The sequence below is a fragment of the Rhinopithecus roxellana genome, chromosome 19 (genome assembly GCF_007565055.1).
Source record: "Rhinopithecus roxellana isolate Shanxi Qingling chromosome 19, ASM756505v1, whole genome shotgun sequence".
Classification (NCBI taxonomy): domain Eukaryota; kingdom Metazoa; phylum Chordata; class Mammalia; order Primates; family Cercopithecidae; genus Rhinopithecus; species Rhinopithecus roxellana.
The window spans coordinates 60,133,111-60,147,724 of record NC_044567.1 but is presented as its reverse complement, the minus strand read 5'-3'; the positions used below and the strand labels follow the sequence as shown (position 1 = coordinate 60,147,724).

Sequence of the window (14,614 nt, the reverse complement as noted above, 5' to 3'; positions counted from 1 at the left end):
ACCCCCTCAGCCCCACCCTCTAGCAGCCCTGGAGCTGGGTCCCTCTGCCTCTCCCAGGATGCAGTCAGAGGCTTGAGCTTCTGGAAACTCTTGGATCTTGTCCCTGCTCCTCCCAGTCCTGCCTCGGCTCCAGGCGTCTATCTCTCCAGCTATTTTATTTTCTGATCTGGAGTTCAAAAGAACAGATCTACGAGTGACAGCCATGGGGAACAACAGCCAGCAGGCTCGTTCGTGTTGGCCCAGATGAGAGCCTGCAGGCTGCCTACCTCTCCCTGCTGGGTCTGGGCACCCAGAAAGGAGGGCATTTGGGTTCTGGTTCTACGGGCATGGAAGGCCAGTGTGACCGAGAACAGCAGCTCTAGTTAGAAGCAAGGCCAGTTTGGGGCCAGAGCAGGGGGAGGGGGGAGCCTAGTCTAATTAGAGCCCTAACATGCTCCTTTGAAAGCATTTTCAGATGTCCCCAGCCCTGCAGGCAGGGGTGGTGTAATAATAATAAAACAACATTTGCATAGAGATTTCATTTATAAAGCACTTTCTCAGGGGTGGGGTGGCACTGGGTGGCCCTGTGGAATCCTGGCTGGGAGGCCGCCCTGGCCTTGGGTCGGTTCCGCCCTCCAGCCAAGCTGGCGATTGTGTGCGAGGTAAACAAAGCGCCATTCATCCAACTGTTTCCGATTCCTCTGCTCTTCATTCCTTTTTCCCTGTCTCCCGTGAAGAGCTCACTCTGGGTTTGTCACTCAGACCAGAAAAGGGGTGTCAGGTGTTCCAGAGGGAGACCCCTTCCCTGATGGGAAGAAGCAGGGAGGTGGGACGGCTCCCTCCCTCTGCACATCCCCACCACCCTCAGCTCTGGCAGAATAACAGCCTTGCTGCGGTTGGTTTGTGCAACTCTTTGTTAACCTGTGGCTGTGTCTTCATGGACAAAGTATGAGCCCAGGTTTGGTAATGTCTGCGTGCACGCCACGTTTGTGTTTGGTAACATGCAGAGATAAGCAGTTTGTGGGGCTCTTCGAATCCCTCCCTACCCGAGTGGGCCTTGTGTACACAGTGTGGGGGCGAGGGGCCCTGGGGTGTCTGCCCCTGCACTGGGTGGGCGGGGTGAGGCAGCTGGGCCCCACTCTTATACAGCCCAGGCTGGAGACTCGCCTGCAGTCACCTGGCCTCTGGCACCCTGGGGTGAGGCATTGGGCGCTGGCCCCTTAAGGGCCTCTGATGAGCTATATCGGGCCCACCTGCCTGGGTTCTGGCAGCTTCCGCAGCCCCAGCCAGAGATGGAAGATGCAAGAGGTCATTGCGGGGCTGGAGCGGTTCACCTTTGCCTTCGAGGAGGATGTCGAGATGCAGAAGGGCGCTGGGCTCCTGCCTTTCCCGGGCATGGACAGTGAGTGAGGAAGGGGCCGCTAGCCCTCCCCTACCTTCCCTTTTTGTTTTGATGTGGAGTCTCGCTCTGTCGCCCAGGCTGGAGTGCAGTGGCGCCATCTTGGCTCACTGCAAGCTCCACCTCTGGGTTCACTCCATTCTCCTGCCTCAGCCTCCCGAGTAGCTGGGACTACAGGCGCCCGCCACCACACCTGGCTAATTTTTGTATTTTTACCACAGACGGGGTTTCACCGTGTTAGCCAGGATGGTCTCTATCTCCTGGCCTCGTGATCCACCCGCCTTGGCCTCCCAAAGTGCTGGGATTACAGGCGTGAGCCACCACACCTGGCCTCCCTCCCCCTACCTTCTCTACAGGCCTCTCTGCTCAACTCCCTGATGCAACGGCCCCTTCTCTGTTTCTCTCTTCTGTGGCTTTGGGGCAACTCATTTTCCACACTGAGAGAGGCACAGAGAGACGATGAATTGAGAGAAGCCACACTGGCCTCCCGAGCTCCTGGGCCAGCCTTGAGCACCTCGAGCTCCTCTGTTTCAGAGTTGGGGGGTTAAGGGTTGAGGTCTGCTGGCTGGCTCTGAAGGTTAACCTCTACAGGGCCCAGATATGAGGGCCCACAGGCCAGAGCCTAGGGGAAGTCTAGGTGGGACATGCCGATAGGAGGTGGAGGCTCCTGGGACAGCTGCAGCCTCTGGGGAAGCCACCTTCTCCGTTCCGTTTTCTTCTTCCAGAGTCGGCCTCAGCTGTGTGCAACTTCTTCGCTAAAGGGCTCTGTGAGAAAGGTGAGTTACTGGGCAGGCCTGGGCCCCGAACTGGGTGAGTGTAGGGTCTGTCTGAGCTACACTCAGCAGGGGCTCTGCCTGGCCTGGGACAGGGTGTCAAATTTGCACCTGGGAAGGGAAAATTGGGATGGAGCAGAATTTTATTTTTATTTTATTTATTTTTAGATAGAGTCTCGCTCTGTCGCCCAGGCTGGAGTGCAGTGGTGTGATCTCGACTCACTGCAACTTCCGCCTCCCGGGTTCAAGCGATTCCCCTGCCTCAGCCTCCTGAGTAGCTGGAACTACAGGCGCCCACCACCAGGCCTGGCTAATTTTTGTATTTTTAGTAGAGATGGGGTTTTGCCATGTTGGCCAGACTGGTCTCAAACTCCTGACCTCAGGTGATCTACCTGCCTGGGCCTCCCAAAGTGCTGGGATTACAGGCATGAGCCACCATGCCCGGCCATGGAGCACAATTTTAGACTTACAGGTAGACAAAGGATAAGTGGGTGGATCCACCGAGCAGCCTGCTGCTCCCCTAAGATTTCCCCACCTCAGCAGCAGTCTTCGTAGTTTGCAGTTCGCGTCAGGGTAATCAGGCTGCCTGGAAAGGGGTTTTTCTTTCTTTCTGCCTTGCTGGGATGGGCGTGTGTCTGAGCTTTGGCCTGTGCATTCCCAAGAGCCTCCAGCTTCTTGATGTTTTTCTTGTTTTCTTCCTAGCTAGACTGGAGGCATCCTTCTTCCCCAGTCCCATGCTCTGACTCAGTTTGGAAACTGGTCAATTGTCTCATCCATTCCCTGTGCTCTGAGGTAGCACTAGCCACCGTCTTTTAAATGCTATCAAAAAGCATCCTCCACTTCTTTCCTGCCCTGACTTTGGGTCAATACCCTCTTCCTAGGCCCCTCTCCCCAAATGCAGCCATTCTGGGAAGGCCTGACTCAAATACAAGAGTTTTCAACTTTTCTTCTGGCTCTTGGCTCACGTAGAGGCTCTTCCCACAGAAATACACAACTGCCCAAAATAAAAAACACACACACAAAAACTGGCTTCCAATTTTAGGGTTTCCCAGTCTTGCTTGCCTATACATTTGGGTTAAGAAATCTCCCTGGTGTGAGAGTTTAGGACATGCTTTCTGATCCAAATGACTCTGTCCCTGGAAGCTGGGGGTGCTGGAGGGGACCGGGCAAGGAGGACCTGGGACCATGGTTGCCCACCTGCCTTGTTTGTCTTGGAGCCACCCCTGGACCATGCAGGGAGAAGGGAAATGAGATTACTGGTCACCCAAGGGCTTGTGCACCCAGGACCCTGCAGGCTCAAATGTGGGCTGAGTGGTGTCTCCTCAGCTCAGCCCATCCAGTCCCTAGAGCAGCGGTTCCTAGCAATACTCTTTTGCAAAGAAAGAAAGCTATTGTGGTGGAAGGTCAGAACCAAGCAAGCCAATGGCCAGCAATGGAGGGTAGGGGTTATTTAAAAAGAGCACCTTGGCCAGGAGAGTTGGCTCACACTTGTAATCCCAGCACTTTGAGAGGCAGAGGCTGGAGGATTGCTCAAGACCAGCCTGGGCAACATAGCGAGACCCCATCTCTACAAAACATTTAAAAAAATGTTTTTTAAAAAGGAAAAATGGAAATAACACCTCCCCTACACCCCAAATTATGTCAGAGAACTGGCCAGGCATGAGGCTGGACCTGCTTAGAAACTCGGGAACTGCTAGCCTGGGACATGGCAAAGCCCTGTCTCTACAAAAAATAAAAAAAATTAGCTCAGTGTGGTGGTGCATGCCTGTAGTTCCAGCTACTCGGGAGGCTGAGATGGGAGAACTGCCTGAGTCTAGGAGTTTGAGGCTACAGTGAGCCATGACTGTGCCATTGCACTCTGGCCTGGGCAACAGAGTAAGATCCTGTCTCAAAAAGAATGAATGAATGAATGAATGAATGAATGAATAAATAAATATAAAGAGAAAGAAATTTAGGAACTGGGTGTCCTTCCTGCTAATAGCAATGCAGACTTGAGTGATGATGATAAAACAGTTAAATGTAACATTTCCATGGAATATTCCTTATAAATCATTACAAAGTTGGCTCTTCTGTCACCCTGTTAGGTCTCTGGAATCGGGAAGCATAACATTTGGTGTTTTTAAAGATGGGAATTCAACGTGCCCTAACTGAGCACTTACTATGTGCCAGGGGCTGGGTTGGGTGTGGGGATTCCGGGCTGGAAAGCCTGGCCCTGCTCCCTGGCGGGATAAGAGGGGCTGTTAGGCACTGTGGGAATGAAAAGGAGGCAGCTGTTCTGAGCCCAGGTGCTTCCCTGGGGAAGGGCATGACACGCCAGGCAGACGGGAAGGATGGGCAAAGGTGTGGTAGTGGGAACAGCTGTGCATTAAGAAGTGCTTGCCCTGGCCAGGCACAGTGGCTTATGCCTATAATCCCAGCACTTTGGGAGGCTGAGGCAGATGGATCACCTGAGATCAGGAGTTTGAGACCAGCCCAGCCAACATGGTGAAACCCTGTCTCTACTAAAAATTAAAAAAAATAGCCAGGTGTGGTGGTGGGCACCTGTAATCCTAGCTACTTGGGAGGCTGAGGCAGGAGGATCACTTGAACCCGGGAGGTGGAGGTTGCAGTGAGCTGAGACCACGCCATTGTACTCTAGCATGGGCAACAGAGCAAGACTCTGTCTCAAAAAGAAGAGCTTGCCCTTCATGCTGCCTCGGCCCCCAGTTCTTGCCCCTACAGGGTCCAGGTGAAGGGATAAGGGGAGAGTCGCTGGGGACTGAGTCGGGTACCCTGCTGGGGAATCCCCTGGAGGGCTGAGCCGGGCCCAGACTGTGGATGAGAGGCCTCCCAGCCAGGTGCTCTGGCATCTCCAGGGAAACTCTGCCCCTTCCGACACGACCGAAGGGAGAAGATGGTGGTGTGTAAGCACTGGCTCCGGGGGCTGTGCAAGAAGGGTGACCACTGCAAGTTCCTACACCAGTATGACATCACCAGGATGCCTGAGTGCTACTTCTACTCCAAGTTTGGTAAGGCCTCTTCCTGGCTCGGCGCCTCACCGTGGAGGGTGGCAGTGTGGGCTGTGAAATGGGAAGAAGGTTTCTAGAGGAGGGGGCATGCAGAGGAGGCTGAACATGTCCCTGGAGGCCAGAGAGACCTGTCTGAGCCTCGGGTGCCTGTTCTCCAAACCCCTAGACAAGCAGAAGTGTACCCTGAAGTCCCTGCCCTTTACTGCCCCCAGGATCAAGGTGCATACCAGTTACCCCCAAAAGGGAAGAGGGGATTGTTGCTCTCCCCAGTCCTGGTTCATCACACACCCAGCCTGATATTTGGAAATGTCTCAAATGAGCCATCTCTCAGGTCCTGACTAGAACTTCCTGAACATCAGGCCTTCAGAGCCACATTCACGATGCCTGCTGTACCCTCAAAGCCCCTGTGCCACTGTCTGCTCTTCCAATGGTCCTGCTGTTTTAACTCTTACTTTAGAAGAAACTTTGCATTGTTTCCATGAATGGAGAACTAGCATCACTTGTTGGAAATCAAAGGTAACTGTAAACATAAATCCATGAGGTTCAGAAGTCTAGCACCTAAAATCATCTTGTGTGGTCAAGCCTCAACCAGCATCTTGCCTCCCTCTGGCTTCAAGGCATCCTTTGTCCTTTTTATTTATATATATATTTTGAGACAGAGTCTCACTCTGTCCCCCAGGCTACAGTGCAGTGGCTTGATCTTGGCTCACTGCAAACTCCACCTCCCAGGTTCAAGCGATTCTCCTGCCTCAGCCTCCTGAGTAGCTGGGACTACAGGTACCCACCACCACCAGGCCCGGCTAATTTTTGTATTTTTAGTAGAGACTGAGTTTTGCCATGTTGACCAGGCTGGTCTTGAACTCCTGACCTCAGGTGATTCACCTGCCTCAGCCTTCCAAAGTGCTGGGATTATCTGCGTGAGCCACCGCACCCGGCCTCCCTTGTCCTTTTAATCAAGGGACTGTTTATGGGACAGCTGCAGCCACTTTCCCACTTATTTAAGAAAGATTTGTGAATGTGCTTCAGGTTTCATCCTTCACAATACAGTTCTACGGCTCAGAGCTTTTCGGAGCTGGAAGGAGCCTTACGGATTATCTACTCCAGTGGTTTTCGAACTGGATTCCATAAAGGGTGACCTGCAAGGAGAGAGCTGGCAGAATCCCCTAGATGCCCCTGACTCAGGAGGCTTGGCTTCCAAATGTGGCTGGAGCCAGCTTCAGGGCCTCCCAAGTGGCTGCTCCTCGTTAGTGCCAATGGGAGGGTCCTGGGTACCTGAGGAGGAGGCAAAGCATCACCTAGGCCAGTCAGAGCCCCTCCCAGGCTAATATTCCATTTCCTGCCTGCTCCTGGGAGGCGAAGGCATGGCAGTTCCTGAGAGCTGCCCCCAGGTCTCCCCTGAAAGGACAATGTTTATCCCAGCTCCCTTTGGTCACTGCCTAACATTCTGTGACTTTAGTAATAAAATGCCACCTACTTAGTTATTCCTTCAATAACCCTGATCAGGTGCTCCTGGGCATGGATACAGGAACAGGACCAGGTCCCCCTCGGCCCCCAGATAACTCCAATTAGTAGGGGACAGACTTGTAAGCCCATGATTACAAGATATAATCTACGGTTCTTACAGTAAATGAATGCATATGGCTTTCGAATATCAAAGTGATGATCACTGTAATTGGTGGTGTTGGGGAGGTGTGGGAGTGGGAAAGAGTCACTGGAAGCGCCCTCTGTCTGAGGTCTTCAGCCCAGTACCCCTGTCTCTGAAAGGAGGACTGAAGGCTGAGGTGCTGCTGCTACCTGCTGGCCAGGCCAGGAATGCAGAGACGTGCGCCCAGCAGAACGGCAACCAGTGTAGATGACTTCTTGTTATCTCCATCCATCAAATGCCGGCTAGCATCACCTAGTGGGTGATGTCACTTTGATTCATTAGAAAGCCCAAGCGCAGAGTCAGCATTCTGCCCAGTGCTGTACACTGACAATGAGCAAATGAACCCTTCATGAATGTGAGGAAGCTGAATGAAATGGATGTGGCCTTTTCCTATCTCTGAGCCCTGGCATTCTCTGTGAAATGAGAGGGCTGGGAAAGAATGGTGGTTTTAAACTCTTAGGAATTGGGGGTATTCTCTTTTTTTTTTTTTCTCTGAGACAGAGAAAATTAAGAGCCCTCTTAATTTCTCTTAGGAAGAGAGCTCTGAAGGAAGCATGGGGGAAGATTCATCCCACTTTCGCTTCATTCAAGTTGAGAACTCATGAATCTTTCCAACTTCATCCTCCTTATCTACAACACAGTGCTTTTCAGGACTGAAGGAGCGTCATTGCATATATTCCACTGATTTTCAAATTGCTCCAAGAAGATCTATTTTATACGCTAGGCCTCTACAGAGCAAGGTTTTGCCTGAAGGAAAGTACCCCTAAGCCAGGAACAGTGGCTCATGCCTGTAATCCTAGCACTTTGGGAGGCCGAGGTGGTGATCCTGAGGTCACCTGACGTCAGGAATTTGAGACCAGACTGGCCAACATGGTAAAACCCCGTCTCTACTAAAAATATAAAAATTAGCCAGGTGTGGTGGTGCACACCTGTATTCCCAGCTATTCGGGAGGCTGAGTTGGGAGAATCGCTTGAACCCGGGAGGCAGAGGTTGCAGTGAGCCAAGATCGCACCATTGCACTCCAGCCTGGGCGACAGAGTAAAACCCTATCCCAAAATAATAAAATAATAATAATAATAATAATCATAGCACCTGGGTAGCCCGGGCCCGCTGAGCTGGCTCATTGTAGGAAATAAACTAAACCTGAGACTTGGTCTAATCCATAGAGAGATGATGACGCAGGCTTAGTATAACTGCAGGTACCCACTCTGCAGAGTGTTTCTTTTCATACCTGTGCCAACTTCAGCAGGGCTCTGCTTTTCTTTGCATTTCCACCAAGGGGAACAGCTTCCCTAGGCTCTGCAGGCAGCATGGGTTTTGTAGTAGAGATGAAGAGGGGGCTTCAGTTACAGCGACATAGAAATATCTCCACTTAATGTCGCAGGTCTTCTTGGCTCTCCTTGTTCCTGCTAGCCTCCAACTGCCTTCAGTTCCAATGCCTCCTTTTCCATTTGGGGTCCTGCCCCCACTCTTACTCTTCCAGAGGCATATATTCCGACCATGCCCTGCTTAACAAGTAAGACTGGGATGCACCCTCTTTAGACTGTAGAAGGGATTAGACATACTTGTCGTCTTCAAAAAGCTGGTGACTCCCAGAATAAAAGCCAGTGTCTTCTGTGTATGTGAGGGGCAAGGTCAATCTGGTTTGGGGACACAGAAGTGACCACAAAGAGAAACTGCTTCTACAAAGAGTGCTGGGATTTTCAGGTGACTGCAGCAACAAGGAGTGTCCCTTCCTCCATGTGAAGCCAGCTTTCAAGTCCCAGGACTGTCCTTGGTATGACCAAGGTTTCTGCAAGGACCGTGAGGCCTTGGAAGCCAGGGAGCCCTAGGGGTTGTGGGGATCAGGGTGGGGGCTTTCAGCAGGGGAGGGGCCATTTACCTGATGAGGCTGTGCCTTGTTGAAACCCCAACAGAAGCCGGCCGCGGTGGCTCAAGCCTGTAATCCCAGCACTTTGGGAGGCCGAGACGGGCGGATCACAAGGTCAGGAGATCGAGACTATCCTGGCTAACATGGTGAAACCCCGTCTCTACCAAAAAATAACAAAAAACTAGCCGGGCGAGGTGGCGGGTGCCTGTAGTCCCAGCTACTCGGGAGGCTGAGGCAGGAGAATGGTGTAAACCCGGGAGGCAGGGCTTGCGGTGAGCTGAGATCCGGCCACTGCACTCCAGCCCGGGCGACAGAGCAAGACTCCATCTCAAAAAAAAAAAAAAAAAACACAAAAAAAAACCCCAACAGAAGGCCTTTCTGTAGTTCTCCAGCTCTGCTCTGACACACAAAACACAGCCTAGTGTGGGGCCATAACAGGCTTCTTGGGGCAGACTGACTTGGGTTCAAATCCTACCTTCAGCATGTATCAGCTGCATGCCCTTCTCCAAGTTACGGAACCACAGGAAGCTCTTGACACAGGGTGAGGCCCACAGGAGATGCTTAGTTCATGTGCGCTCTCTTCTACATTCCACTTACCCACCTGGGGGATCCTGAGTATTGCTTAAGCATGTCCTACCTTTCCCATTGCTGTCAGCCAAATGTAAGAGGCAGCTACCCCCAGCAGGGTTCCCATGCACTAAGCAACAGGGTTTCTCCCTCTCCTGTGTCTTCAGATAGGTTTTTCTTACTGAGTTCTTAGTGCTGTTGGTTTTAGGGATCTGGGTGGGGGTGAGGGCTGCTGAGATCAGTAGGATTGTGGGTTTAGCTTTTTCTTTTCTTTCACCCAGACTGGAGTGCAGTGGTGCGATCTTGGCTCATTGCAACCTCTGCCTCCCAGGTTCAAGCAATTCTCCTGCCTCAGCCTCCCAAATAGCTGGGATTACAGGTGTGCGTCACCACGCCCAGCTAATTTTTGTATTTTTAGTAGAGACAGAGTCTCGCCATGTTGCCCAGGCTGGTCTCAAACTCCTGGGCTGAAGTGATCCACCCACCTTGGCCTCCCAAAGTGCTGGGATTACAGGTGTGAGCCACCCCGCCCAGGCAGGTCAGCTTTTTCTCAGCTATACGTCCCATACCTAAACAAGTAACAGGCAGCAAAGTATGGTTCATATCCATGCAAGTCCTCCAGGACACAGCATGTCAGTGACACTTCCGACTCTATATCAGGACTTGCCAGCTGACACCTGCCCCAGCACATTCCAAGGATCCCTTTCCCCACCCGTCTCATGGCTAGAAGTGGGTACTTTAGGGTGGTATGTAAAGGATGGGAAGATTTATCCACCCGTATTAAGTGAAGCCCCGATGACCATCCACACCCTTCCCAGGGAGCTTTTTCATGTGTTTTCCCCTCTTGCTGAAATGGATCCTTCTCATCACTTTCTCTTTGCCCAGCAGGTCCTCTGTGTAAATACCGCCATGTCCCCAGAATAATGTGTCTCAACTATTTAGTTGGCTTCTGCCCCGAGGGACCCAAGTGCCGATTTTCTCAGTAAGTACGATCCTTCAGTTATCAACTCCCACCAGAGTGCTGGGCCTGGCCTTCCAGTTCTAGATCTTTCCATACCTTTGCTGGTCCATGGTGGAAAATGAAGCGTCTGGCAAGCATCTGCCCCAGTATTTTCCTGGCACCAATGCCTGACCCTGGTGATCTCAGAACTCGAACCCATCCTCTTAATGTGTAATGCTGGGGATGGGTGTCGATCTTTTCACAAACTGTTCTAGGAATAAGAGTAGAGACACTTAACGCCCATTTCTCCCCAGTCCTCCGTAATTCTCCCTCACGCCCTGGCTAAGGGAGGGCACCTTCCCTTACAGGGTTCTGAAATACGAACTCTGCAGCAGGCTGGCGCAGAGCATGTTAATGAGCAGAAGATGGGAGGGCGAGAGCTGAGCTGTAATCGTCTCTCTCCACTTTCCTTAGTCCCAAGATGAATCTTTTATTCAACCCGAGTTACACGAAGGTGAGTGCAGGCAGGCATGTGCCATCGTGCCTCATCCCTCTATTCCCACTCCTTTCTGCTCCCCAGGGAAGCTCACCCAGCAGCACTGCATGGCTCCCAGCAAACCCTCACTCTCCTTTGAAAGGCAGTCATCATGCATGCGGGGTGCATATGTGTGGTTTTTCCTCCCAGACTCCTCTCCAACCTCTAGGATCTCTGCTGTGGGTAGGGTAGGACTTCTCTGTTGAGCAGCCCGAGGCTTTCCTTCTGCTAACTGGGTAGCATGCGTGGTTTTTGGAATCAGGGCTGGCCCTGATTGAGAACTGGGCCCAGTCCCTATGGAGAGATACACACTCTCAATAGACACCAAGTGTTGATGAATGCCTATGTCAGGGGTTGGCAAACTACAGCCTGTGGGCCAAGTGCAGCCTGCTGCCTGTCTTTGTACAGGTGAAGCGCTAAGAATGGTTTGTAAAAAGTGGGAGGAAAATCAAAATATTTTGTGACATGTGAAATTAATTCCAGTGCTCATAAAGGGTTTTGTTGGAACAGAGCCATGGCTGTTCCGGTGCTTACAATGGCAGAGTCCAGTGGCTGCAACGGAAACCCAGTGGCCTGCAGAGTATAAAATATGTACTGTTTGGTGTTCCATAGAAAAAGCTTACTGACCCCTGGTCTAGGTGACTGAATGTTGGACACCTGTTTAAGTATCACAGAGGCCAGACAGCGTCAACACTGGGGCAGCTACTGACAGCTACTGGGGACTCCGAGCACTGGATGCTGGGTGGGTGATGGTCTGGGAGGAAGGCTGTCCCTGCTGGTTCTGAGTGGACATTAAAAGAAGGTGGGAGGCGATCTGTGGGACTGTGGGGAATTTACAAGTCCATTTACTATGAAAGCCTAACTTTCATTGAAAGGTATGCTTTTGGCACTTAAAAGTATAACTGAAGGCATCTTGAACCTTGGTTTCACCCTAAACGCATGGCCAGCGCCCCGGCCCTCTGTGAAGTTGTAGCATCTGCACAGACGGACTATCTGCAGTAGGTGTTTCCTCACGACTTCACTTTATCTGCAGCTTGTCAACCGGCCCCAGGATTCAGCACCTCCTATTTCTGCTGTGAAGGTTGGAAGCCCCCATCCCCAACAGAGTGCCTGCTCTCCTGCCTGGGGATCAGGGGTCAAGGGCAGGACCTGTGCCACAGGGTGGGCAAAGGAACTCAAAGGGCTGGGCTAGTGCTGGGCTGAGAGCTGGGAGGGCAAGGAATGATCAGGGAGCTGGAGAATGACTCCTTTTCTGCACCAGATGGGAGCGTGAATTAGGAGAGAATGAGAGGATACTGTAAACCATTCTGTTGGCATCTCCTGCTGGACAAGACTGTTCCTTCAAAAGGAACAGTCATTTCCTGCTTTGTTGCCTACTACTCTTCAGTTACTTGAACATAACATCCTTGAGATTCTTTTTTGGCAGGAGGGCAGAGTATGGTTAAGGAAGGGAATGTAGCACCTGGTTCCTTTTTCTGCTATCTTCTGGTTTATCAGGAAGAAAAAAAAAAATCATGTTTGATCATACCTTCATTCTGATAGCTTCTAAACTGTCCTGAGCTTTGCAGTCTCCATTCTGCAAGAGAATAGTTTTATCGGGATGACAGGTAGGAGAGGCAGAACCCTTGACTTTCTCGTACAGTTGCTTTTATGTGCCTTGCAATATCTAGAGCCTTGTTCTCTGGGATTGTAATGCTGGGCTTGAATGCCTGAAATAAGCTTCACTAAGAAGCAGAATCCATCCAATTCCTCACAAAGGTGGCTAACCATCTCCTATGGTTCCCTAGACATCTTTAGAAATCTGAATTTACAAAGTCATGCCATTCACTTTTTCTGTTTTTGTGTCAAAGACCAGGCCATTATGCCAGTAAGTCTCAACTGGTAGGAGTTATTAAAAACTAACCCACGGTCAGGAGAAGATGCTCAATGGGATTCTGTTTTCCAAGTTCCACAGTGAGCCTGCTGTCATCCTAAGCAGGGTATGAGTGAGGTGCAAAAGTAGCCTGTGGCATGCAGGTTTCTTTCTTTTGATCCTGTAAGTGAACGAGCTACTAAAAATACAACACGATTGGAGGCAGATTGGCAGGAATGAGTTATCCATAAAACGGGAGCAAAATGTACATAAAAACCAAAAGTTCAAGTCTATGGGAAATCCACGATCATTATACTTTGCTCAGCTCCTACCAACAGTTCCGGGTTGCACGTGGCAATTCCTCTGCATGTGGCCTCAGCTGCTGCTATCAACTGGCAATTAACTCAAATGGTTTTCTTTAGCATGACAGCTGCTTCCCTTTATGGCTTATTTAAATCTAAGAATATATTCTGTGCCTTATGTGTGGAGTATTATGGAGTAGATGCTACAAAATAGGCTTATCCTGGGGAGGTAAGGTAGTGACATGTAACATTCAACAGTGTCACTATCTTTTAATGCCATAATGAAAGGCCGATACCAAGGCAACTTAATCCACTGGGAAAGGAGAGGTAGCAGCTGTACTGAGCCTTTCGGAGAAATGGAGAAGTGCAATGTGATGTGTCAGGAAGAACTGGACCCCCACCTTGGTAAAGAGACAGGTGCCTGGCGTGCCTGGAGCTGGAGTCCCCAGTTAGGGCAGTCTGAAAGAATGGAGCCCAGGAGTCAGGTTTTGGGGGGTTGAATGCCAGTTCAAACCAATGGGGCTGCTATGTGATGAGCAGCACAGAGCTACGGAGGCACATCACTCTACCTCAAGCCCGTTTTCTTTTTGGAAAATGAGCAGGACAGCACCTATGTCACAGGACTGTTTGAATCCAAAAGGAGAAAACACATGCAAAAACCTTGCATGGCACTCGGCACAAGGCAAGCCCCAGATGCTGGCTGGATCTGCGTGTGGATTGTAGTAGGGCCTCTCTTCCTCCGTTCAAGGTTGGAATTTGTATATAGTATGATGGCACATACTACAGGCTTTAGAACAGCTGCTGTCAATGAGTTCCTACCATCACAGATGTTGCTGGAGTTAACACACATAAGACTTCTAATCTCACCAAATGTCTACAAAGTAGGAATAAGTATCCCCAAATTACAGTACAAAGGAGGCTCCAGTAAACTGGATAACTTACCCAGGGACACACCCACCCATTTCACAGGTGAGGCTCTAGAAGAGGCAAATGATCAGCTCAGGGGAGTATTTTTTATATTTCACAAATATTTTTATCATGAAGAGTGGCGGTAGTAGTATGTAGATTCCCCATAAAGCATAAAAGAGTCTGCTGATAATAAAATGATTTTATTTTTAACAGCTAAAATAAATTTTAATGTGCATTAGAAAAACTACACGTTCCCAAGTAAACTCAGTCTTTCAGATATTATTATTCAGGATTAAACGAGACTGCCCTGAGGTTAATCCACTTATACAGACCACGTGTGAGTTACAGCCGGGGTGTTCAAGCATGCCCGTGAGTATTTCCAACTTTTAGTAGCAGAATCTTCTAATACATCCTCTCAAGCATGGGGAGTAGCCTGGGTGTCACCATGCCTCTTCTGCGGGATGGATGGGAAGGTGAATATGGATTATGTGTACGGATTCTCATGCTCCATTTGTATACACCTTGCAGGAAGATTCGGGAATTCAAGCTGCTGCCTGGAAGCAAGATCTAAGCATTGCTTCTTACCTAGTGGGGCTCTCACCAATGCCACACACTGGGCAGAACACGACTTTTACCCCCTCTCCTTCTGGAGCATGATTTTATTTTATTTTATTTTATTTACTTTGTTTTTGAGACAGAGTCTGGCTCTGTTGCCCAGGCTGGAGTGCAGTGGCATGATCTTGGTTCAGAAACTTCCGCCTCCTGGGTTTAGGCGATTCTCCTGCCTCAGCCTCCCGAGTAGCTTGGATTACAGGCACCTGCCACCATAGCTGG

At 50.5% G+C, this 14,614-nt stretch overlaps 1 protein-coding gene across 1 annotated transcript; it reads left to right on the top strand.

Moving 5' to 3' along the window:
* The first annotated feature begins 1,222 nt into the window (after positions 1 to 1,222).
* On the top strand, positions 1,223 to 14,398 carry CPSF4L (cleavage and polyadenylation specific factor 4 like). The gene is made up of 6 exons (XM_010360343.2): positions 1,223 to 1,381; positions 2,104 to 2,154; positions 5,007 to 5,159; positions 8,513 to 8,608; positions 10,131 to 10,224; positions 14,309 to 14,398. Exons 1-6 carry the CDS (start codon positions 1,279 to 1,281, stop codon positions 14,349 to 14,351), a joined length of 540 nt encoding a protein of 179 aa, XP_010358645.1. The 5' UTR covers positions 1,223 to 1,278; the 3' UTR covers positions 14,352 to 14,398.
* Positions 14,399 to 14,614: the final 216 nt, after the last annotated feature.